Raw genomic sequence first — 23,246 nt, 5'->3', positions numbered from 1 at the left:
TTTTGTGCGTGTGTGTGTAAGTAAAACTTACAAAGGGACTCTTTGCTGTTGCACAGAATACAAAGAAATGCAGACGTCTCCAAAGTAAGGTTGTTTATCACAGTTCATATGCAATCTTATTCTCGTGCCAACCTAAAGTTCCCTACAACATGTCATGATGCATCAATTTTGATTCAAACCCATTGTTAATTTACAAGCTGCTCGCTTTAAAACAAACAATCCTTACATTACCCTAAGTGAGCACTAGGTTGTGCCATCACTCTAAGAATGTCAAGTGGGACACATTGAAAAAGGCACAGTCACTTTTTCTCCCCTTCCTCAAGGAGTCACCTTTAATTACATTCTTAAAGGACACCTGTCATGTCAAAAACATCTTTCTCTTTAAACACACTTCAACACAAAGTTTGCAAAAATAACTAAGCCACTTACAAAGAATCAATGATGAATGCATCAATCTATGATGGTGTCGTGTATTCTCTGCTCTAGCATGTCATATTAAGCAATATATTATTATTATTTTAGGGAGTGAAAAGGTGGAATATTTAACATGAAACAAAGCTAGTTTTATAACTGTATTGGGGGGGAGGAGAGAGAGAGATACTGTTTCCAAAGAATGGAGAAGTGGTTTTCACAAGCATGACACTGTGATGATAACCTGATAATATTCCCTGGCGGTGCTGCTGCAAAGAGCTATCAGCCTTAAATTCCAGAGATTGATTTGAACATATAAATGGCCAACAGGTAACTAACATTTCAGAGCAGAGGACCCTTCCCCAACCTGGTCACTCCCAGGTATTTGGGCTCCAATTCCCATTAGACTCAGCTGATGCTAGTTGGGCTGATGGGAGGGAGTTTCAGTTCAAAAGGCTTGAAAGTATCCAGTTGGGGAAGGCTGGGGTGGAGTCAGCACAACACTGCAGCAACAGGCTGCTATGCCAGTACTCATCTTTCGGATTAAGGTGGAGAGGCTCAAGAAATCTTTAAATGGATGGTCCATGAGAACCTACCAATTCACACTAGTAGAAGGGGAACAATCATATTACCTCAAGATTATAAGGAGTTTAGTACACAGCAGAGGATTCTGAGTAGTAGCAGCAGATTATTTCCCTAGGGCAAAACCATGTGATTTGAAAAAAATCTATCCAGACACTTTGCATTATAAACTGCACTGCACTGATAGAGTGTTAAACGAGCAGACACTATGAACTGGCGAACTCATTCATTGGTGTGGGGAACATGTGGCCCCATAGGTGTTGCTGGACTATAACTTCCATCATTACTGACCGCTGGGGTTTGGGAAATCCATCCGGAAGACAAAATGTATATCGAGGAGTTAGTGATTCTAAGATGGTTACCCTTCCTGCCTCTGTTCCTTCCCCCTCCTTTGCAGCTGTTAAGTTTTTGAAGGTGTGAGAACCTTCTCTGATGTCCTAATAAGTTGGGAGGTGGTGAAGCCCCCGACACAGCTGCCTTAATCAGTCTGGGAGGAAATTGTTATTGGAAAGTGAGGCATGGTTTGGGCAGTTTTTTGGGGGAAGTTCATGCCGCAGGGCCGTGCAAACTGAGGCTACCTGGGGGAGTCACTTCGCCACTTTTTGAGGACTTCCAAGTGGCAGATAGAAGTGGATGCCTGGTATGTATATATTGCTTGCTGTTTAGGAATGAAATCATCTTCTCACCCGCTTGTGTTTTGCATTGCTTCTGAATCTCTTCTAAAACAACCACCTTGCATTTGGCAAGACAGCTGGTCATGTTTGCTGTGCCTGATGGGAGAGGAGTCCAAACAATACCTGGAGGGCCAGAGGTTCCCCATTCTGGTTTTTTGCCCGTACTTTCCTCCATCACAATGCAAACTTGATATTTTGCCTTAAGTCGACTCTCCTAAATACACTTACCTGGGAATAGTCCCATTTAATTCACTGAAAAATGTTTCCGAGTAGACATGCAGTGGATCACACTGTAAATTGTGCAATGTTGTGCAAAAGGCCATAGCAAAGCTTACCACAAAAAGAAATAGCTGTATGGATTGATCATGTTCCCAATGGGTTTCAAAAATATTTTTTAAAGGGGAAGCTGTTTGTTTTTTGAAATGCATTGTTGGAATCTGTAACTGTGCTGGTGTACAAATTATTTTATTATCCTTCCACCAACAGCCTTTGAGGTTTGGGATAATTTTTCATGTGGCAGCAAAGGAACCTCTATAGGATTGAGGCAGAAGGTACAAACCATGGCAACTATTGAGGGTGTGAATCAGCCCTATGTACTTCCAGGGGTGCGTACAAGGTGAATAAAGATTATTTGGGTGATGCTTTCACAATCCTGAGGCAGAATGCCATTAACAAGGTATCAGGAGTGGGTGATCACAACTGCAAATTGAAGCATTTTCCATTGCAACAAAATGTGAAGTGCAATGCCTCAGAATTACAGAGCTGGTCCTTTCTATACAACTATCTTCTGTAAGGAACACTCCTAATCTCCTGGTATCAACCAAGGCCATTACCTGGGTTTGGCGATTGAGGAAGATGAAGAAAATTTCTCACCACCCCTCCTGATTTTGGGAGTGGGGGTGGGAGAAAAAGAAGGGGGGAAAAGGCTGTGCTGCTTTTCTTCCCTCCCAAAAAATCTGATGATGTATTGCAACAAAGCAATTCCTTCTTAATTCCCTCAATTCCTTGGACGGCCAAGTGGGTAGCTAGCTAGCACATCTTTCTCAGTCCACAGACAAGGAAGGGGAGAATAAGAAGTTGCTGCTCTCTTACACTATACCATAAGGTTGGAAAAACCCTCCTCCTCTATGAAACAACCTGAACATACACCCCGCCCCCCAAATACTGGTCAAATGCTCTGCTCCCAATTCCACTTGCAATTGTGGAAGGCACAACCAAATTCTTCATTCCCCAATCTGACTTTGGGAAGAATTCCTTTCCAGGGAGACAATATGACTACCAGCAAGATGCAGAGTGGGAATAAAATGGAGGGGGAGGAGGGACATTTTCTTCAGTAAAGGGAATTCTGACTTCAGTAAAGGGAATTCTGAAAGCAGGACCCAGCCTTGTGCTCTTCTTTCCTGCTCCCCTCATGGCACGTAGGTGAACATCTGATCTTAAAGATCCCTTGCAGGATCATCTTCAGCCATGCCTGATGAAAATACTTTCTTTAGCAATTTCACTGTCCGTGCTTAAGAGGATATGCAGCAAATCAAACAACAGGACTTGCCTGGTTTCGGTGTCTACTTCGAGTGGTGGGGATGTGGTAAAACCAAGTACCACTTATGATCTAGCCACATGTGGGTGTGAGGGAAGAAGTCATATCCAAAAAGTTTCTCAATCTTGCTCATGATAAAATACTGGAGTTAGTAAAACAGCAGAGCCCACCATCAGCCAAAAGATGTGTCTGAACACCCTATTTTCCCTCTTAAAAGACTATTTGCTCTGTACTTTTTGAGGACACAGCATTTTCCTGCGAGTACGCTGAACCCTTAGCAAGAGCAGCTCTGGAACAACCATGAAAGGCATTTGTGTGACACTGCATTGAGATGAACGACACTCTGTGCTTGCTGCATCATAGTTGAAATCATTCTTTTATCTAGAAGCCTTTTCCTTTCAGACACACTGGGTGTGGGGGTGGGGAGGGGAGAGGCATCTTTAAATATATGTAATTAACTGCTAAAAACCTCCTCCTCGTCCTCCCATCAAAGACATTGAGCTTTGTAAGATGAAAGATTTCTGGCACAAGTAACACAAGCCCAGGGTGATTTACCTGAATAGGTCCTACCGACATCAGCAGGTTTTTCAGTTGGACATCCGTGGTTGATGAAGAAAGCCCTTCAACTGACACAATGCAGGGCTGTGGTTTGCACTCTACCACTCGCAGATTCTGTTTATTTGGCATCAAGCGTCCTCGGCCCATCTGGCCCGCAATGCCTCTGCCTCTCCCGTGCGTAATGACCTGCCAAGAACAAAAGTAAGCTGCATTTTTTTATTTACTTGCTTTCGCCTAACTGAATCTGACAGGTAACGCGCAAGTTAGTAATTCACTTAGAAGGAGATGATGAAAGCGGAGACCGATTAAAAGGTGTCATGTTGCTGTTGGCAAATTTTACACACACAAGCTTGTTCATTGGACTGACAGCCAAACGGTTCAGACTCCCTGCGTGCTATAAATGTGCAAATATGGAGACATGTCAATGTAACAAGGATTTCCTCTCTGGGGGGAAGCAACAGCACCAGAAAGGTTATGCCACTGTTTCCCTTAAGAGCTTTCATAACTGCCCAACCGTCCTGGAAACTGGGGTTTGCCGTAGGAGTTTTCATTCGCCTCCCTGGCCTTCTGATTTCCAGGGGTGTCATCAGCTCTCCAAATTCAGAGCTTGAAAAGCTTAGCTAGTCTGCAAGACAAGTCCAATGCTAAGAGGGCAACACCCTGATGCACAAAATGGCAACGAAGTTCTATAGGTTTGCATAGCAGAGGAACTGAGCTCTCTATTAACATGATGGATGTTCATTGTGGCGAAGATCATGTTAAGTTCTCCTTAGACACACCAGGCAGATTAAGACAGTTTCAGGTGATAAAAGTCTACTTTAACACTAAAATGACAATACAAAAAGTTGCAAATACTTGACACGCCAACTCTCTCTTCACTCCTTCTCTAGCAGCTGGCATGTTTTAACTGGTTCAGCATCTGAATAACCGTGGGAATTCATTCCTGGCTATTCTTTCAAACCAATTGCAAAGGTGATTTTAATACAAATTGTGAACCCATACCTTCTTTGTCTGATGTATCCCCGGGATGTTTTTCAGCCCCTGGGGAAGTGAGTGGATCTGTGCCAGGTGGTGCTGATGTGGTTGCTGTATTGTTCCTTTTGTCAACGTGACCTTCCGCACAGGCTGATGTCTTTGGTCCAGGGGCTGCTGTAGCCGGTGATGTGGCAGGTCGGAGTGAGAAAAGCCAACGTTCTCACCACCCTGTGGGAAAACAACACCACACCGGTTCAGGATCCACAAAATGCAGCACACATTTTCTGCAAAGCTATTACAGCGCTGAGTGTGATTAATCTCCACAGGTACCATATTCTGCTAAAAACAGAAACTGGCTTGAAATTTTGGGTTATGCCGAGTGGAAATAGAATGATGAAATGGGGAGTTGGTAAAAAGCCACCACCGTGCCCCCCCACCCCCCGACATGATGACAGGTTACTAGCTACAATGGAGAGAGTCTATGCAAATGTTCTTCTACATGTATAAATGAATCAAAGCCTAATATATGAGAACATCTAAGCCAGGGATGTCCAACAGGTCGATCACGATCTACTGGTAGATCCCCGGGAGGTTTTGGTAGATTGTGGTTGATCACTGGTTCCCTTTCCTCAGTTAAAAATATAATTGTGCCCCACCCCCTCGCCCCGCCCTCCATTGTTGCCTGATCTCCAGAATGGAAGACGGAGCTTTTGCATTGAGGCTGATTGTTTCCTTAGTGATTATTTGGTGAGCGACTTTCCCCCTTTTCCCCTAAAAATAGCTCAGCAACTTTGACCTGAACACCCCCCCCCAAAAGGGTAGATCACTGCCAGTTTTTTATTCTGTGAGTAGATCGCAGTCTCTTAGGAGTTGGCCGTCCCTGATCTAAGCTGTGACTTGCATGGTAAAACTGAATCACATCCACATGCCAGATTAGTTTGATGACAGTGGGGGCTGCCTACTGCATGCTCCTTGGGCTATATTCCTCTATCTAGGCTTATAGTTAGTTGCTTTCTCTGGGTAACACTCACCAATTTTAGGTTCCCAAATGCAGAAAGGGACATTTAAAATTTAAAAGGTAGTTATGATTAAGCAGTGTTTCCCAACCTTGGGCCTCCAGATGTTTTTGGCCTACAACTCCCATCATCCCTAGCTAGCAAGACCAGTGGTCAGGGATGATGGGAATTGTAGTTCAAAAACAGCTGGAGGCCCAAGGTTGGGAAACACTGGATTAAAGGTACAATGTTGAGAAAAGAAATCATGTTGGCATGTATTTATGGTTCACATAATTCACTTGAGAAATTTAGTAAAAATTTTGCTGCTCCGTTAGGTGAATTCTGTAAAGGAGAAATTATCATTTCATTATCTTATCATATCATATCATATCATATCATATCATATCATATCATATTATTTTTATAATGAAATGTTTTTAGAATGTTGGATTATTTTGATTGTTGTTAGCCGCCCTGAGCCCAGCTTCGGCTGGGGAGGGCAGGATATAAATAAAAATTATTATTATTATTATTATTATTATTATTATTATTATTATTATAGCAGAAAATTATATTTACCAAAAAATATCAAATGAGTATTAGAAAAAAAACCTAGAAGCCCCATTTACAATACCAGAAGGCTGAAAATTAATTAATTAAAAATGGCAAATTTCCTCGCCCAGATGGTTTATCTGCTGAGTATTATAATGCCACCATTCTGATATATATAAATATTGATCAGACTGGGGTTTTTTGAGAAACAATAAATTATCTACCATCATACAAAGGTCAATCAGTATGAGAGAGCTCAAGATAAGAACCTAAAGTCTATATTCTTATTTCTAAGTGCCAAAAGGGGATTTGATAGACTAGAGTGGTGATATCTGTTAAGAGGGTTTGAATTGTTTTAATCTGGGTAGAAATTTCAGATCCTGATTCAATTTCTATATCAAAAACTGACAGCACAAGGACAGCTTATCTCTTGGGTCAATTTTTATTGTCAACAGCAGGAATGGGGGACATTTTTTTGCTCCACAGGCCAGATCCTTATCAGAACTAGACTTGCAAACCAAATCTGCATTGTTATAGGATGGTGTTGGTTATGCTATGTATTTTATATTACAAAATGTAAATTTCTTTGTGTTATATATTTATAAGTTAAGATAAATATATGTAATAATAAAAGTTCCACCCCCACCAAAAAGAAAAAAAAATGCTTTAAAAAAGAAAGAAAGCAATTTAAGATTAAGTGGGCTGTAGTGTTTTTCATATAAGGAAAGGCTAAAAGCTTTTGCAACTTTTTAGTTTACAAAAGGTGAGACACGATCGTAGCTTATAAAGCTGCAAATTATGGAGAAAATTATGGCTAGAGAATTCCACTCCGTTCAAAACAGAAGAATTCAGATGTCCAATAAAACCGACTGGCTGTTGATTCAGGTCCGGCAAAATAAAGTCAAACAATACCTAACAGAATTCACTCCTATAGGATTAGTGATAACCGCTAGCTTTGCTGGCTTTAAAAGGAGTTTAGGCAAGTTTAAGGGAAATCAATGACTACTAGCCAGGTTCAGGGGCATATTGAGCACCAAATATTGCAGGACACACAGCTTGGGGGGGGGGTTGTGCTCTGCTTTTGAGACGTCCGGGGGCATCTGAATTGCCACTGGTGGAAGCAGGATGTTGGACTATCCAAACATCTATTATTTTCTTATCATGGTGTGTGCAAATCATTTTTGCCATGGCACTAGATGCTTCACAGAAATCCATCTGTCATCAAGTCCAAGCTAGGTGAATTCACCAAAAGAACTACTTGAGAAGGGTGTCATTCTGTTGCATGTAGATTAAAATATCATTCCAAATTTTGGGAATCAATTAAAACCAGAGTTGTCCTAGAGGGGATGCAAACCTTTCTAATGATGATTGTGATGATGATTTATTGAGTTTATATACCGCCCTATACCTGGAGATCTCAGGGCAGTTCTAAGAGTTATGTTTATGCACATTTAACTCTGCCAAGTAGACTTGAAACTTCTACTTAGCCTTTCACTTACTTGAGCCTTTACTAGTATATTAACAAGTTTTGTGTAGCCTCTGGCAACGGCAGTGCCAAGGCTGCATTTGCACAGAACCAGATAGTTCCCATCCTCAACAATTATCTGCCCACAGAGCAAGCCTTAGAACTGAGCCAATAACCAAGTAATACATTAGCACTATTTTGGTAGATTTGCTGAAAGCCAACTTTCATTTTGAATCAAGACCAGTATTTTCAGATGACCTTTAATATATTCTTATTCTTCATATGCAAAGTGATAAACGAAGAACAGGATTAGGTGTGAGACAATACAGTTAAAAGGTCAAGCACTCTAGTCACAGTCAATTCTTAAACTGTTGATCCGCAAAATACCAGATCCTACAGATTTAAAAAGCAAACAAAGAGAAGTCAAGAAATATGCTTTCATTCCATTATTATATAAAACAGTATTGTATCACAAGTAATTTGTGACAAAAACAAAAAAAAACCACGATCCTTGCCAATTTTCAGTGATGGGTATAAGACATTCCTAAACTAAAGGTATTATACACTGACATATAGCTTAATATTGCACTTATGTGGTACAGTGGTACCTTGGTTTACAACCATAATCCGTTTCGGAGGTCTGTTTGTAAACCAAAACAGGTTGTAACCCAAGGCCCACTTTTGGGGCCTCCCCAAAAATTTGTTTGTAAAAAAAAAAGGGTTGTAATCCAAAAAAAAGGTTGCAAACCGGGACAAGCACTTCTGGGTTTGACGTGTTTGTAATCCAAAATGTATGCAAACCAAGACATATGCAAACCAAGGTACCACTGTATTAACTTTCTATTGTCATTTGCAACTTGGAAGCTACCTTGAAAGTCCAGCTGGATTGTACAAGAAAGAACATAAAAGAATGAGGTCCAACCCTCTCTAGATCAATGGTTTATTTGCAGAAATCTAAACTAATTACCTCCAGAAACTTAAGAGACCACACATTATTGTAAAGAACATGCATTCTTTAATAAATAAGACCTTTGAAGGAGTGCCAGAATTTTGTATGCTGTGCACTCTATCACGGATACCCTGACAGTTTCACAATGAAGATGAAGTTTGTTTGCCACCAATATTAGCCAGACAAATTTATTTATAACAAATGCTTCGAGGATGTCCTGATAAAAAACTGCCCCATTGATACTGTCAGAGCTTCTTGCAATTTGACAGATCAAATCTTATTTTAATTCTTAAAACCCCGCGAATGAGCGATATCACCAGCAAGCATTCTGTAGTGAGCAAATTGATTAATCCCCTTCTATAGAAATCTCAACTCTTGATTACACCTATCAGGCGTTAAGCAGCATTATTCCAGAGTGACAACACTTGACAAATTCCCCAACCATCTCTCTCAGCCTTTGTGGCCCTTCTAGCTTGTATTAACCCTGATGAAAAATTAATTTTCCTTATCTTTGACTAAAACCCAAAATCCAAATCCGCCAAACTGGCAACTCTTTCTGTAAAGGTATTATGAAAACCTGCAAAAGATTAATTGCATGTCTTCAGGTGACATTAAATTAATTTCTATACTCATGACAGACATTTGATACTCCGTACTGAGAGGACAGATAACATTGTAAGGATACACAGAAGGACAGTAGTGGAGTGTCCCAGGGCAGCCTCTTATGAATTCTCCTTTCGATAAGGCCATACTTCACTGTCATTGGCACTGTTACCGATCTTACAGCCCATAGACCTCACTGCACAGGTTTCTATTAACGACGACAATGCTGTGTTTATCCATGTAATCTTTTCTAAAGCTAATTCAAAAATCACCCAACAGTGAGGGGATGTGTTTGCCGGATAAAGCATTTAAAGGAAATAAACTTGGGTCGATTTGTGAAGTGTCACATTGTAGGGACACAGGCAGCAAAAAACTGCTCTGCAGACGTATTTTGTGAAGATGAGCGGACAGGAAACCTTGCACCCCAGGACCCTCAAATGTCCGCGTTGAGAGAAAATGTCCTTTTTCAACAAGAGCCTGTTTATAAACATTTAAAAACGTCCATTTTTCAGCCTTTGTGCTCTATCTCTCTCTTACCGAGGGGTAAAATACTCTAAAATCAACTTGTTGAGCGAGTTCATTAGCAACTATATTTACCAATTGGCAGCTCTATAATGGCAACACTGGCATGAGATGGGGCAGTATGCTCAAGTGGACTTGCCTTTAGACATTCAGTTAAATGGGGTACGGAAGATGGAATTAAAAACCGAATGGAAGTTCTGGGTAGACGTGAAGTTGTACGTCCGCCCTCAATAACTTTGCATGTAGCACTGAATCTTGGTCTCCTGTTTGACTGCTTAATTTGCAAAAGGAACTACAGTGGACGCTCGGGTTGCGATCTGTGCGGGAGGCACGTTCGCAACCCGCAGTGCCGCATCTGCACACGTGCTGGTTGCGATTCAGTGCTTCTGCACATGCGCAAAGCATGATTTAGCACTTCTGTGCATGTGCTAGTACCTAAACCTGGAAGTAACCCGTTCCGGTACTTCCAGGTTTGGCGCGGTGCGCAACCCGAAAACGCACGACCTGAAGTGTCTGTAATCTGAGGTATGACTGTAATCATACAGTGAATCAAACTGTGTCCAATTGTGTCCTTCCACTAACAGGAAGTGCTTTTGTCCAGTGAAGGTTTCCATCAGAAGAACAGAGAGGTAAACCATTTCCTTTGATTCCCCCCCTCCCATGCCACTGTCCATGCTGTTTCAAAGCTCTTGCATTCCCCACAAAAGCCTCTGGATTAGATTTTTTTGGTGGGGGGCATCAGCAAGTATAATCTTCCTTCCCATTCTGTTGACAGAAGCCTCCACTGTACCATTGTCTCTTCAATCAGCGGAGGGACACCACCGCAAAGAACTCTAAAAATTAGAAACGGACAACACATACTTATTTCTACTGCCAGGGCCAGGGGAGGAATTGCAATCTTTATGTAAACCACTTTGACGGGGGGCGGGGAGGTTGCAATCAGCATATGAATTTTATAAAATAATTAATAAACCAAGTTTATATGGGGACATGGTCATGATATCCAATTCCTAAGAGGTCTAAATGTAGGAAACAGGAGCTGTGGCTCCATTCCAGCTTTATCTTCTGCCTGCAGCTCTCTGTGTCTCTCTCCTTTCTCCTGCAGCTTCTTCTTCTGTCTGCTTGCCTATGTTGCTTCCCTGTTTTGGAGCCATCTCCTCTGCTGCAACCATCGCTGGGAAAGGCCACCACCACCAGAGCCAAGCACATATGACTGAACTCACACATGTAAAATGCATGTGTGCTGTGGTCGTACTGTATACATATGGTGGGTAACAACATTCCATTATTTGAATTATATTGACTTTCTGGTTTATTTCTCATGGCAATGCCCCTAGAACACCTATGGGGAATGCGCTAGCAAGACTCATGTATTCCATACATTACCTGGGCTCACATACACGCACAATTCTTATTTTCTACAGGATGGCAGAAGCAGGAGAAGATAGAAGCAGGAAAAGATAGAGTGAGTTCTTTTTCTTTTCTATTTTCTGGTAATGTTCACAATAGCATTCAATTTAAGCATACTACTGGAAATTAATGTTTTGTTGTTGATGTGCTGTGAGCAACACCATGCACACAAAGCCCAGTACTGCTCAGGGCACTTACATGAATGCACAAAGGTGCTATACAGACTGTTCTACACGTTACTGGTATTTCCAGCACAATCATCCATATTTTTCCTTTCTGAAGAGAATTCATGTTATTTGAAAAACATGCCCTTCAGAGGTTACAGATATACACTGATGAGCTGTGAAAACCACAAAGATGGTCCTTGCTACAATATGTTATCTTGCCTCAGGAGGACTTTAAATGTTTAGCAACACAAAACACAGTACAGTGGACGCTTGGGTTGTGAACGTAATCCGTGCGGGAGGCACGTTCACAACCTGCAGCATCACATCTGCACGAGCGGGCTGCGATTCAACGCTTCTGTGCATGTGCAAAGTGAGATTTAGTGCTTCTGCATATGTGCAACTGCCAAAACCCAGAAGTAACCCGTTCTGGTACTTCTGGGTTTCAGCGCATCCGTAACCCCCAAAAACCACAACCTGAAGCGTCTGTAACCCAAGGTATTACTGTAATTTATAAAATGCAAACATGCATGTGTTAGTGACAAGTGAAATGTAAAGTTAAAATTGACCAAATTCATTAGTTTCTATCTAGCAACATAATGGGCAGAATAATGATGACCCAAACCCCTGCAATAGCTTGATCGCACAAAAAATGGGTGATAAGGTTTGCCTCATATTTTGCTTGCAATATCTGTCATGCACCCCAAAGAATCTGCATATAAAGGAATGGGGAGAGCTAATGAAGTGATGATTTCTTAATACATAACTGAGTATCTTATTTTTATAACTGAAACAATTAACTCATAATTCGATGAACACTGAGAACTATCACTGAGAAATATTCAAAACAAAACAAATTCCTTCCAGTAGCACCTTAAAGACCAACTAAGTCAGTTCTTGGTATGAGCTTTCGTGTGCATGCACACTTCTTCAGATACACTGAAACAGAAGTTTCCAGACCCTTCTATATAGTGAGAAGGTGGGGAGGGGTATTACTCAGAAGGGTGGTGGGAATGGGTGATTGGCAGATAGCTGTAATGAGCCTGTTGACGACTCTTAACGACTGCAGAGTCGTCAACAGGCTCATCACAGCTATCTGCCAATCACCCATTCCCACCACCCTTCTGAGTAATACCCCTCCCCACCTTCTCACTATATAGAAGGGTCTGGTGACTTCTGTTTCAGTGTATCTGAAGAAGTGTGCATGCACACGAAAGCTCATACCAAGAACTGACTTAGTTGGTCTTTAAGGTGCTACTGGAAGGAATTTGTTTTGTTTTGACTATGGCAGACCAACACGGCTACCTATCTGTAACTGAGAAATATTCATACCTTCAGAGTCTCAACAACAGTTTACATTTGCCTTGGGAACGGATTATGTATGGTTGTATGGTAAAAAATAATAAAACTCCAACTGGAACGGTGGTGGGGGGGGGGGATACACACACTACTAACTTCTGTAAGGGCAAAATGAAATAGCTAAGCGCCTGTAGTTCAGAAGTTATGATGACAGACACTTCCTCTTTACTAAAAAAGTTAGCAAATTATACTATGCAGGAAGCAAAAAAAAGTACAATTCTAGAATCTGTTTCTAACCAACTTTGCTGAGATGTAAATATTTAGCAAAGGCTAGGAAGTCAGCAGTTATATTTGAACACATAATTTAAAGCCGAGGATGGGTACGGGGTTGGTTTCCTCCCCCAAAAACATGACAAATCAGTTGTGACTTAAATGCTTGGCATGCAATCACAAATGCATTTCTAAAAAGGATAGCCAGCCTTTCCCATCCCTGCTCTGCCATCTTTCCCAACCTCTTCTGGTATCCTCTGTGATAGAACGGTTTCTTGTATCTTCATACCAGGCAAGTCTCCTAAGTATTCTGAGGTGTTTTCCAGCTGGGACCAGGATAGACTCTGCTTCCCTTTCCTGTGATGATGAAACAGCTGCTATGCCTTGGAGTTGCATAAAATTTCTAGGCAGGAGATCTCCTCATCTGGCTACTGAGGTAACTACTCATAGCAAGAAAGACAATTGGGCAGAGACCCTACTCCCTACTGTAGGTTATGCAGCAGGATGGTTAATCCAGCCCAGACAAAAGATGCCAGTACAGTGGTACCTCAGGTTAAGTACTTAACTCATTCTGGAGGTCTGTTCTTAACCTGAAACTATTCTTAACCTGAAGCACCACTTTAGCTAATGGGGCTTCCTGCTGCCGCTGCGCCGCCAGAGCACGATTTCTTTTCTCATCCTGAAGCAAAGTTCTTAACCCAAAGTACTATTTCTGGGTTAGCAGAGTCTGTAACCTGAAGCGTATGTAACCCGAGGTACCACTGTATTACCCTTTTCAATGGCCTATCCTAATAATGGGCCACTGTACTTTAAAGAAGCCACCTCTCTACTTGTTTCAAGTGTAGCATTACTACAGTGGTACCTAGGTTTGCATACATCTTGGTTTGCATACATTTTGCATTACAAACACATCAAACCCAGAGGTGTGCAACCTTTTTTTGGATTACGGGATTTGGGGGGGGGGGGCATTGGCGAAAGCGCGCCTTGGGTTACAACTTGTTTTGGTTTACAAAATGACCTCCGGAAAATATTATGGTTGTAAACCAAGGTACCACTGTACTGTCTCTGAGACGTTGGTCCATTTTATGGAACAAAATTAGTTCTCCTTGCAATTGCTATTGATTGATCTATACAGTAGTACTTACCAGTGTGCCATAACGCTTTACAGACTGCAAAAGGCCAGTTCCCTGCCCTGAGGAGCATACCTTTTAAAATTTGACTCAGGAAACAGAGTGGGGGCGGGGAGGGGAGGAAGGGTAATTAGGGAAGCAATGAACACTTTTAGCTACAGGCGGAGTTACAGCAAGGCATGGGAATCAAGGGGCTGTGCCAAATGATTCACAGGGCAGGAGGATTTTGAAGAGGGGTTTGGGGGCAGGAAACTGCAGGTGTTCTGGAAGGTAATACCAAGCATGCAGGGCAGCAAGGGACAAAAGGAAAGTCTTTTGAGGGAACAGACCTTTGGATGGCACAGCTGGAGGACCAAAGTTCTGGCAGGAATGCATGCATGGAGAAGTATGAGTGGGCAGGACCATGGAAGCCCTCTGAAGTAAACAGCACGGGGCTTGGGTAGGATTGTGCTATCTATACTTACAGTAGTAGGAGCTGAAGCTCTTAAGTAGCACAGTTTCAATTAATGGAAGCAAGGTAGGTCCTGAGTACAATTGCAAAATACAGAGTCTGAATGAAATCACAGCTAAGCTGTAGTCCTGCCCTCACTAACAGAAATGTGAGTTGTCTCCAATATTGTTGTGGATTTCCATATAGTAGAACCGATGTTATGATCTATGAGATCACAATAAAAGGGCTATAAAAGTACACATTATTTAAACATTTTTATTGCATGAGATGAGCAATACAGATGCAAAAAACCAAAAGTATACAATAATTAAACTTTTTTTGAACATTTCTCATTTTTAGAGAGCAATGCTTGCTTCCCAACTGAAGCAAAATTTTCTCTCCCTCCCCGCCATTCCCCCACCTCTTCCACTCTTTTCACTCCTGATATAAATGCTAATCAATAGCTTGTGTAGAGTGGAATGAACAGTTGTACTGCTTCAGCCTTTGGAGACACTATGACTACCAACAGTTGCAACAATTACATAAAACAAAGCAGAGTTTCCATATATGAAAGACCCACTAGTGCAGTTCTCCACAGAGATTAAGGTGTGTTTCTTGGTCCAGTATAAGATTCAGCATTTTCAGACGACAGAGGACTAGACATATCACTCTGAGCAAGGGAGGTCAGTCTTTGGCTAAGGAGAAATCACCCAACAACAACATAAGATGGTTGAACAGCAGTTAATGTTAAGCATTCTGTAATTCCACAGTAGTCAATGGGTATCATCCAACATGTACACATGAAATTCCATCACCAAAAAGGAATATAGGGACAATAACCACAAACCTGCTTCATAAGACCGTCATCACTACTCCGCCATACTAGTTTATACTGTCACAATTAGTACAATAACCTCAAATCTTAGTGCTTGCTATTCTACAGGCTAATGGATTTATTTATAGTGAAGGAAATACTAGAAGAACCGCCCATAAGTCAGCCATCACTAGCCCACGATGCATTTATATTTGATCTCAGGAACAAATACTAGTGTTAACATTTAATATATTTTTATGTTTCTATGTGTTACAATTGTACTGGGGAGATCAATGTAAAATATGCCCTTCAAACCCCTTAACTGCCATCACGTCTAGGCAACTGTGATGATAGAAGCTTCCTCTTCCATACATGATCCTTTAAGTTTAAGAAGCAGAGGAAGAAATAATAATTAATAGCGTCAGTCCACCTAATTCAAGGAATGGGCAAGGAACTTCATAATGGCTAGAGTAATTCCCTGGGATCAGCTCTCACCCCCAAACGTCAAAGCTTCTGCCAGTTAGTGTCTTTCTCTCTAGCAGTGACCTATTTCTACAAGATCCCCCATTTGCCCATGTGGGGTTCAATTCTGTAGCACAAGCTAGTCACAAGTGCTTCCTTTTGCATGTGTTGTGCTTTAGTATCGCTGAAAAAAAACGTTAAGCGGGCACTAGATTTACTATTTTCATGATTTATGAGGATGCATTTATGGGGATTCAGGGACGAAGCCAGACAGAGAACAAAGGTCATCTGCATGTACAAAAGGGATTTCAGTGAAAAGGTGATCAAAGAGTGTGATGTAGAGGTTGGAGTGTTGGACTAGGACCAGAGACATGCATGTTCAAATCCCTACTAAGTCATGAAACTCACCTAAGGCCAGTCACTTTCTCTCTCCCCAGGGATGCTGCAAGGATAAAATTGGGGACTGCGGGAAAAAGAAAGACCAGGCACCCAGAGTCCCTTGGAAGAAAGGTATAATAAAAATTGCTAATATATAATTGTGTTGTGCTGTCACTTGTGTGCAAATCGTGTGAACCCCTTTCCTGTCAAGTGCTGCTCCAAAGGAAGATGCCAGTAGTACACATTACAACTACTCTAAGTTTAAAGGAAAGGCCAGTATGGCTGAAAGGGAAAAATAGACTATTTTAGGCTGAAAGGGAAAAATAGTCAGAATAACAGCACAATGAAAGCAGAAGGAAGGGGGCAAGCGGATACTGAGCCTAAGGGTGTTTAGTCAAAGAGGGTCTGGAAAGTAGGGGGCTGAGAGACAGAGGCAAAGGTTTGACAAGACTAGGCTCCGTTAAATACTATTCATTTGAGCCCCATTGCATTTAACTACTTTCATGGGTTTCAGTGGGACTTGGGCCCAATCCAGAAAGACAGTAGAATGAGATGGGAAAAGTGTCTGACAAGAATTCAGACTGCAGGTGGGGGATATCTATTGCTGAATGTTCCCTCCTATTGAAACCCATATAAATATAAATAATATATAAATGCACATCAGGGAGAAAGTTTCTAGCACAGCCCACATGTTAGTTTTTTACTTGCATAGTGATTTATGTATGGATGCATTCATGTCTGGGTGCATTGTCTATTTCACCTATTTTAATACCCACCTAAACATTCAGCTCAAAAATCATTTAGTACAATGGTGGGGGGGGGAGAGAATCCAACAGCACAACCCAGCTCTGAAAAAATATCCACTGCAGACCAGGTACAGAATGTAATTAAAGCTATGATGCAGACAAAGTACTGGTAACTCCCGAGTGATGAGGCTGGGCATTTACCCTAGCCCTGAATACTTTGCACCCAAGAAGTTCAGAGGTCATGAGAGAATTCCTGGGTTGCATACTCTACAACTGCTAGATTAAAGGGGGGGGTCCCTACTGAGAAGACCTTACCAAAGAGGCCCCAAAATAATACAGCTAGCACTGAAGACCAAAAACAGTCCTTAGCAGACAATGCAACAAGCTTGAAAAGGAAGCAGAAAAGCAGCGAGTCATAGCAGCCATTCAGCCAAATAGTAGCCCAATTCTGAATGGCCATTATCTAAAATCTTCCTCCTTGGCCAAGACTTCCTGCTAAAAACCTGTTGCCAGCCCAAAAGGCAAATGACATGATATGAACACTCCTCTGAAGAATGAGTCACAGCAACTGAAGAACATAGTTTCTTATTTATCACATCAACAAGTAGTAGTATGAATGCAAATTTAACACCACAATTTCTAAAATTCTCTTAAATTTATGGTTACTTTGGAAACTTCAATGTAAGCCAGAAAAAGAGGATGAGACACACAAAGATATTTCTGAGAAAGCTTTTACTACAATATTGATATATGCACCCAAGAAGTAGAGGTAAAGCAGAAGCATTGTTCTGAGCAAACAACAGTGAGTTAGGAGGTTGACTTCCTAGCGTAAACTTAACTCAGTGTTATCCCACCATATTCTTAGCAAGTGTTGGCAAACCTAGTGTGTCAAAAGTCAATCTGAAAGTGCCCATGTTGTGTCACTGATGTCACAATGTATTTAAAAAAATTCCACTGTGAATGACAGCACGAGTTTGCTAAGATTAATTATGCTTTTAAATTTATTTGTGCTATGCTAAGTCAATATATTATGTATGTTTTATGTATACTGACAGCTATGTCCAACCCTATAAAAAAAAACCTACTCAAGGTGGTTTACAACAATTTAGAATTCTTATTATTTTATATGGTAGCTTATATGAGTATTCATTACCTAGACAAAACAAAGTAGTTCGTTAATGATCATACAAGTTTCCATCAAGTTTGTATAAATCTGAAAATGCACAGAACCAACAATTCTGAGGGAGAGAACATGATGTTGTCTGAAACAACCTATCCAGAAGTAAGGTTTACTGATTTCAGTGGAGCTCACTCCACAGCAAATCTGCAGAACTGGAGCAGATGTGCCCAGTGTCTTGGTGGTGGGGTAGAAGAATCTTTTTTCCTTGCCACACCAACGCCCTCCAGAGACAAAGGTGCTGGCACCCCAAGGATCTGCAGGTCTCCATCAACATCTCTCCATCTGATGTCCACAAGGACAGAGAATAGAGAAGAGGGGAGCAAAATGGCAGGCACCAGTTTAGGGGGGAGGGGGGGCTCTCTCTTCTAAAATGGCACCTAATTAATCAGGGGTACTTTTTTAATGGTCTGGAAAGTTAATAGATGAACCTATTTGATCAAACACTGCAGCCCTCTTTTTTAAAAAAACTTCTAATACACAGTGTAAAAATGTAAATGTAAGTATATATTTTGTGCTCAACTTCCATGGTACAGTCTTCTTTGGGCCAAAAATGCAGTAAGGAAAGAGGTTCTCCCTTTCAATATTTCTGTTTGAAATGTTCAAAGCATCCTGCAGATCAATGACTAAGTGATCAGGATTCCTGCCATGTGTGCTATTTGCATAATAGTTCTTTTCTCAAGGCAGAAAACTGACTTTTGACTTGCAGGGAACAAGTATCCCTAACCACAGCATAAAGGCAGCTTGAAATAAGAAAATTCCTACATAGAGAATATGGTTACAGAGAACAGCAAGCACAGGTGGGATTATGTACACTTGTGTTTTGCCTCATTCTCATTTGCTACAACAGGGGTAGGGAACTGGAATTACGTAGCAGGCCAGATCCTTATCTCCCCTACCCTGCACAGGCCAAATTTGACAGGTGAGTGGGAACACCACCTATTAATCACCTAATGTCACAATGGTGGAGTGCTTTGTACCACTGATCAGCTGATCATTGGCAATTCAGAGTGCTGAGCAGGACTCTTTGCAAGCCCATTCAAGGATTGGCTAGCTAGTTGCCCAGTGGGAACTCAGTAGTGCAGCCAACCCCAGCTGGCTTGCTCTAACTGCCAATCAGTAGCATCTTCACCCGTCCTTCACCTGATATCACATATGATGTCAAGTGTGCGACTGGGGCAAGTGGTTTGGAGAAAACAGCCTTATGGGCCAAACTGGGATCTGTTCCCAGCTTAATTAAACCCATAACTCGGGGATCCCCACTCCTGTGCTACATAATAGGAAGCTTTGGTGAGCTGAATGGTCATTTCCCATGAATATCTGTGCACCCCAACTGTCCCACCTGACAGTTTATATGTTGCATGCCAATCTACCACCTTATACATAGGTTTTCTGATATAAATGATATGCTTCATGCACAAATGTGAGAAGGGTAGTGCTTTCATAATACACTTCTAAAGGAGAAGATAGCTGAAGAATTATGACTTTTCTTCAAACTTCTGAAAACAATGGATTAAAGATCACAATGTCCAGCAAATGCTGCAGTTGGCTTTGCAATAACATGCAATGGCACAGCGGTGCTTAAAGCACCAACATCAATATTCTTGTCAATGAGTCTGAACAAAAGCGAAAATGGAAACGCATCTTCAACAGGCTGGTAGTTCTCAACACTTTCAGAAAGAGCTGCAATACCAGAAGATCAATATACTGTTCAGCCAGAACATGATATAGCTGACCTAGATGAGTTCAGATTTTGATGGAACACTTACATTCAAAACCTTGACCCAAAGGAAGAATACATAGATGCCTCAAAGGAGAATTACCAAAACATGCTCTAGGCAGGACTCAGAACTAGACATTCAGCAGGATTTGGGATGTCTACCTTACAGAGGGCTCTGACAGACTTAATCTTTGTGTAAGCTTAGACTAGCAAAATTGTCCAGACTGTCTCCCTTGCTGCCAATAACTCCCCTTTTCTCTGTGCAGCATGTGGAACAAAGTAACATGGTTGTAACTTTCTGACAAACTATTGAAAATTTAATCAAGCATCTTGATCTGAGTTTTCATGCTTAGTAGCAATTTTCTGTACAAAGGAATGTGGCTATACACCTGCCTGCACTGGAAAATTGGCTCACCCCTATTTAGAAGTTTAGAGGAAGATACACCAAGTCCCTTAGGAACAGGAATATGTCTGTGTATTGCAAAAAGAGGAAATATATCACCCAAATATCTGTGTAGCTAGATACCTAGCCTGATAATTTAGTCCTGGCAATATCCTACACTCACCTGCTTTTTACTCACAAGAGTAGCTAGTGGAGAATAAGCAAAGCACTCCATTCTTCCTTTCCCAGCCTCTCTTGTGACTAAAAAACAGACTAGCAAAACACTGTACTAACTAGAAATGAGCACTCTCTTCCCACTCCATCAACTCACTTGTTTCTATGCTGAGTGCTCCGTGAAGTCATGGGAAATGGTCAGATCACTCTGCCCCTTTTCCAATAGTCTATGGTGTTTCTGTGCTAATTATGCAGGAAGCAAAGTCCGTCCTGCATGTCAAGGCTCCACCATCAACCTGCTGTGTCTCTGTGCTGGACAACTAAGTGCTGATACTCCTTTCTGTGGATCCAACAGGTTGTCAGCAGAGGTATCAATCATTCTAGATCTACCCCCAGCTTCCCGTGTGCCCATGCAAGAAATGTAGGAGTTTGGCCTGCTGAGTAACTAAGCACAGCCGTTGGAAACCTCCAGCTCATGAGCCTAATTAGGCCCACCTCTGAATTTGGCTCAGAAAGCCATTTTGGGCAAACCATGCCCACCTGGGCTTTCCCAATCTCTTATTTCTGATCTTAGTGTTAGTCTCACAGTATTTAAGATGAGAGATAAGTGTGGCACTGTGGTACTTAACATTAAGATTGAAGATAAGCATCTGCTTCTAACTTTTACCCCCAAAGGACATGCAGAGGCCTATCTCCAATCTTAGAACTGTGGGACAGCGCTAAGATAAGAGATGTGTCTGTGCTGATCCACTGGCATTACAGTTGCCGTCCTATGAGGTTGGGTGATTGGTAAGTTGGTGGCCCTGACCACCCTTCAAAACTGCCTGCAGGTGGTAGGCTTTGCCATCGCTGGTCTACCATAAAAACCCAGAAGGCAGAGAGAAGGAGCACTCTACTCTGCCACCAGCTCTCTCAGTTGCAATGATGGATGCATAAGAGGGAGCTTCACTTCCTGTGCACCCAGTACAGAAACCCAGCAGGCTGCTGGAGAAGGAATGAAGCACTCCATGCCTCTGTCAGCAGCCTGCTTGCTTTCTCTGTCAAGTGGGGAACAGAGGGCTTCCTACCCTACAACCCTATAATGGGTTGTCAGCAGAAGGGCCAAACCCTGGGTTGTTACCCACGCTGGAAGGAGAGAAGGTGAATAACCCCCTGCTGTCCAGCAAATAAATGCAGGTGGTTGCTAAAGGAGGGGCTGAACACTCCGTTTCCTTTCTGCAACCTCATGCACCTATGTCAAATTTCTAGTTGCCTATGGCAACCAGGCAAGTGGTTGAAAAAAGATTGCATATATCTGCTACACTGAATAACTGCAACAATTCGTTGTGGAGACTTCTTGCACTGGTATATATGATTTCAACAATCCTTTAGTTTTTACCAGTTGGAATTAAGATTGCCTAGCTATTACTAAAGAATATAAGCCTGTCAAAATCTTGTAAACGAAAGAGATTCCTCAAAGGATGACTATAATCTGAGCTGGAAGAGATTCCCATCTGATACTTTAAGACAGGATACATTGGCCTCAATCCAAAGCGGCTCTATGCACGTGAAGGCTAGGACCATGCACACTCAGCCGGAGCTCTCTCTTTGAAGTTCTTGCCACAGCATCTCACACTGCCAAGGAGGCATGCCAATCTGCAATTTAAAAAGCAACTTGCCTCTTTAGCAGTGGGAGATGTTGCGGCAAAACTTTTTGAAGAAAGCACTGCTTTCAGGCAGATGCCTCTCCTGTGCACAAAGCTTCTTTGTATTTCAACCTCCATACATAAACCGTCCCTCAAATGCCTGTCCAGCCTTTACAGGACAATCTCCAAGGAAATTCTACAGCCTCTCTGGGCTTCTTACTCCCCTGCTGAACTGATCTTACAACTAAGCTGTAAGGAACATCTTAAAAGAACTTCTCTGCACTCTGAACTATTTCAGTCTGAATCCTAACAATTTAACCATAGTGGTTAAAATGGGTGGGAAAATAGAGCTAATTATTTTTCTGGGAGAAAAACACCACCACTGCATGAAACAAACTAAAATAATTTCAGCTCACTCCTTAAGTTATTTCCAATGCTGTCCAACTCCACGAAACTGGATGAACCTTTACTAAAGGCTCAGCACTAAATAATGCCTCAAATATATCCCAAAGAATATTTCTGCAATAGGAGCAGATAACTTGTTTTGGCCAGTAGGCTGTTTGGCATATCTTGCCTGCAAGTGGATGAGAAGTCATGTTTGCTATGAAAAGGACTGAACTACAGAGTCTCATTTTTTCTGTTCAGCCTGTGATACACACATAAACTAAAGACATCCTTAGCTCAGTTCTACTTAGTCTTTATCAAGTACTTTCTGCCCACTTCTCTCGAGTCCCATTTATATGCACCCTGTGGTGAGGTTGTTTGCTGATGCACAAAACAGGGCAGTACAACCTACATGGGGAGGGTGGAGAACTCCAAACTGAAAGCTTTCCTGGCTACTATCCTGTGTATTGCAATACCAACAAAGTCTGAGTCAGGGCAGAAGCCTGAATGTAATTTTATTGTGAACTAGTTCTCTGCCACTTGAAAAACAATGCACATAAACTTTGCTATTCTTGTCATCAGGAGACAGGGAGGGAGGGTGAGCGGAGAGAATATGGTTAAACATACACATAACTTCCCTTCAACTTAAATCCATTTCCTCATTTCTCACATTTCAAAATCCCTCAACAAAGTTTCTTATTTTCTTTCTAGAAGAGATATATACAGCTCTTACGCTTTATTCCTGAAAAATGCCGCATAAACCGCAGTTTATAACTCACTATTTCCTGGCCTAAAGGGGGACTTTACATATTTGCTACTTTCCCAAATGGAAATTATTCCTCAATTTATTGTCACTTT

The 23,246-nt window shown here is 41.7% G+C and overlaps 1 protein-coding gene across 3 annotated transcripts in view; it reads right to left on the bottom strand.

Annotated features, from left to right (window-relative positions):
* The window catches only part of RBM33 (RNA binding motif protein 33), an 87,194-nt gene that overhangs the window by 12,977 nt on the left and 50,971 nt on the right, over positions 1-23,246 (bottom strand). For 2 of the 3 annotated variants that reach the window (XM_081834206.1, XM_081834205.1), the window contains exons 16-17: positions 4,765-4,965; positions 3,760-3,948 (exon numbers count right to left, since the gene is read on the bottom strand). In XM_081834206.1, the coding sequence (XP_081690332.1) occupies positions 3,760-3,948; positions 4,765-4,965 (390 nt within the window). Of the gene's footprint in view, positions 1-3,759; positions 3,949-4,764; positions 4,966-14,788; positions 15,222-23,246 lie in introns of those variants that run through there. The other variant, XM_081834207.1, reaches the window with a different exon arrangement.

The sequence above is a fragment of the Podarcis erhardii genome (genome assembly GCF_964252035.2).
Source record: "Podarcis erhardii genome assembly, chromosome: 12".
Classification (NCBI taxonomy): domain Eukaryota; kingdom Metazoa; phylum Chordata; class Lepidosauria; order Squamata; family Lacertidae; genus Podarcis; species Podarcis erhardii.
The sequence above is the reverse complement of the archived record's forward strand: the minus strand, read 5'-3'. Positions and strand labels throughout refer to the sequence as shown.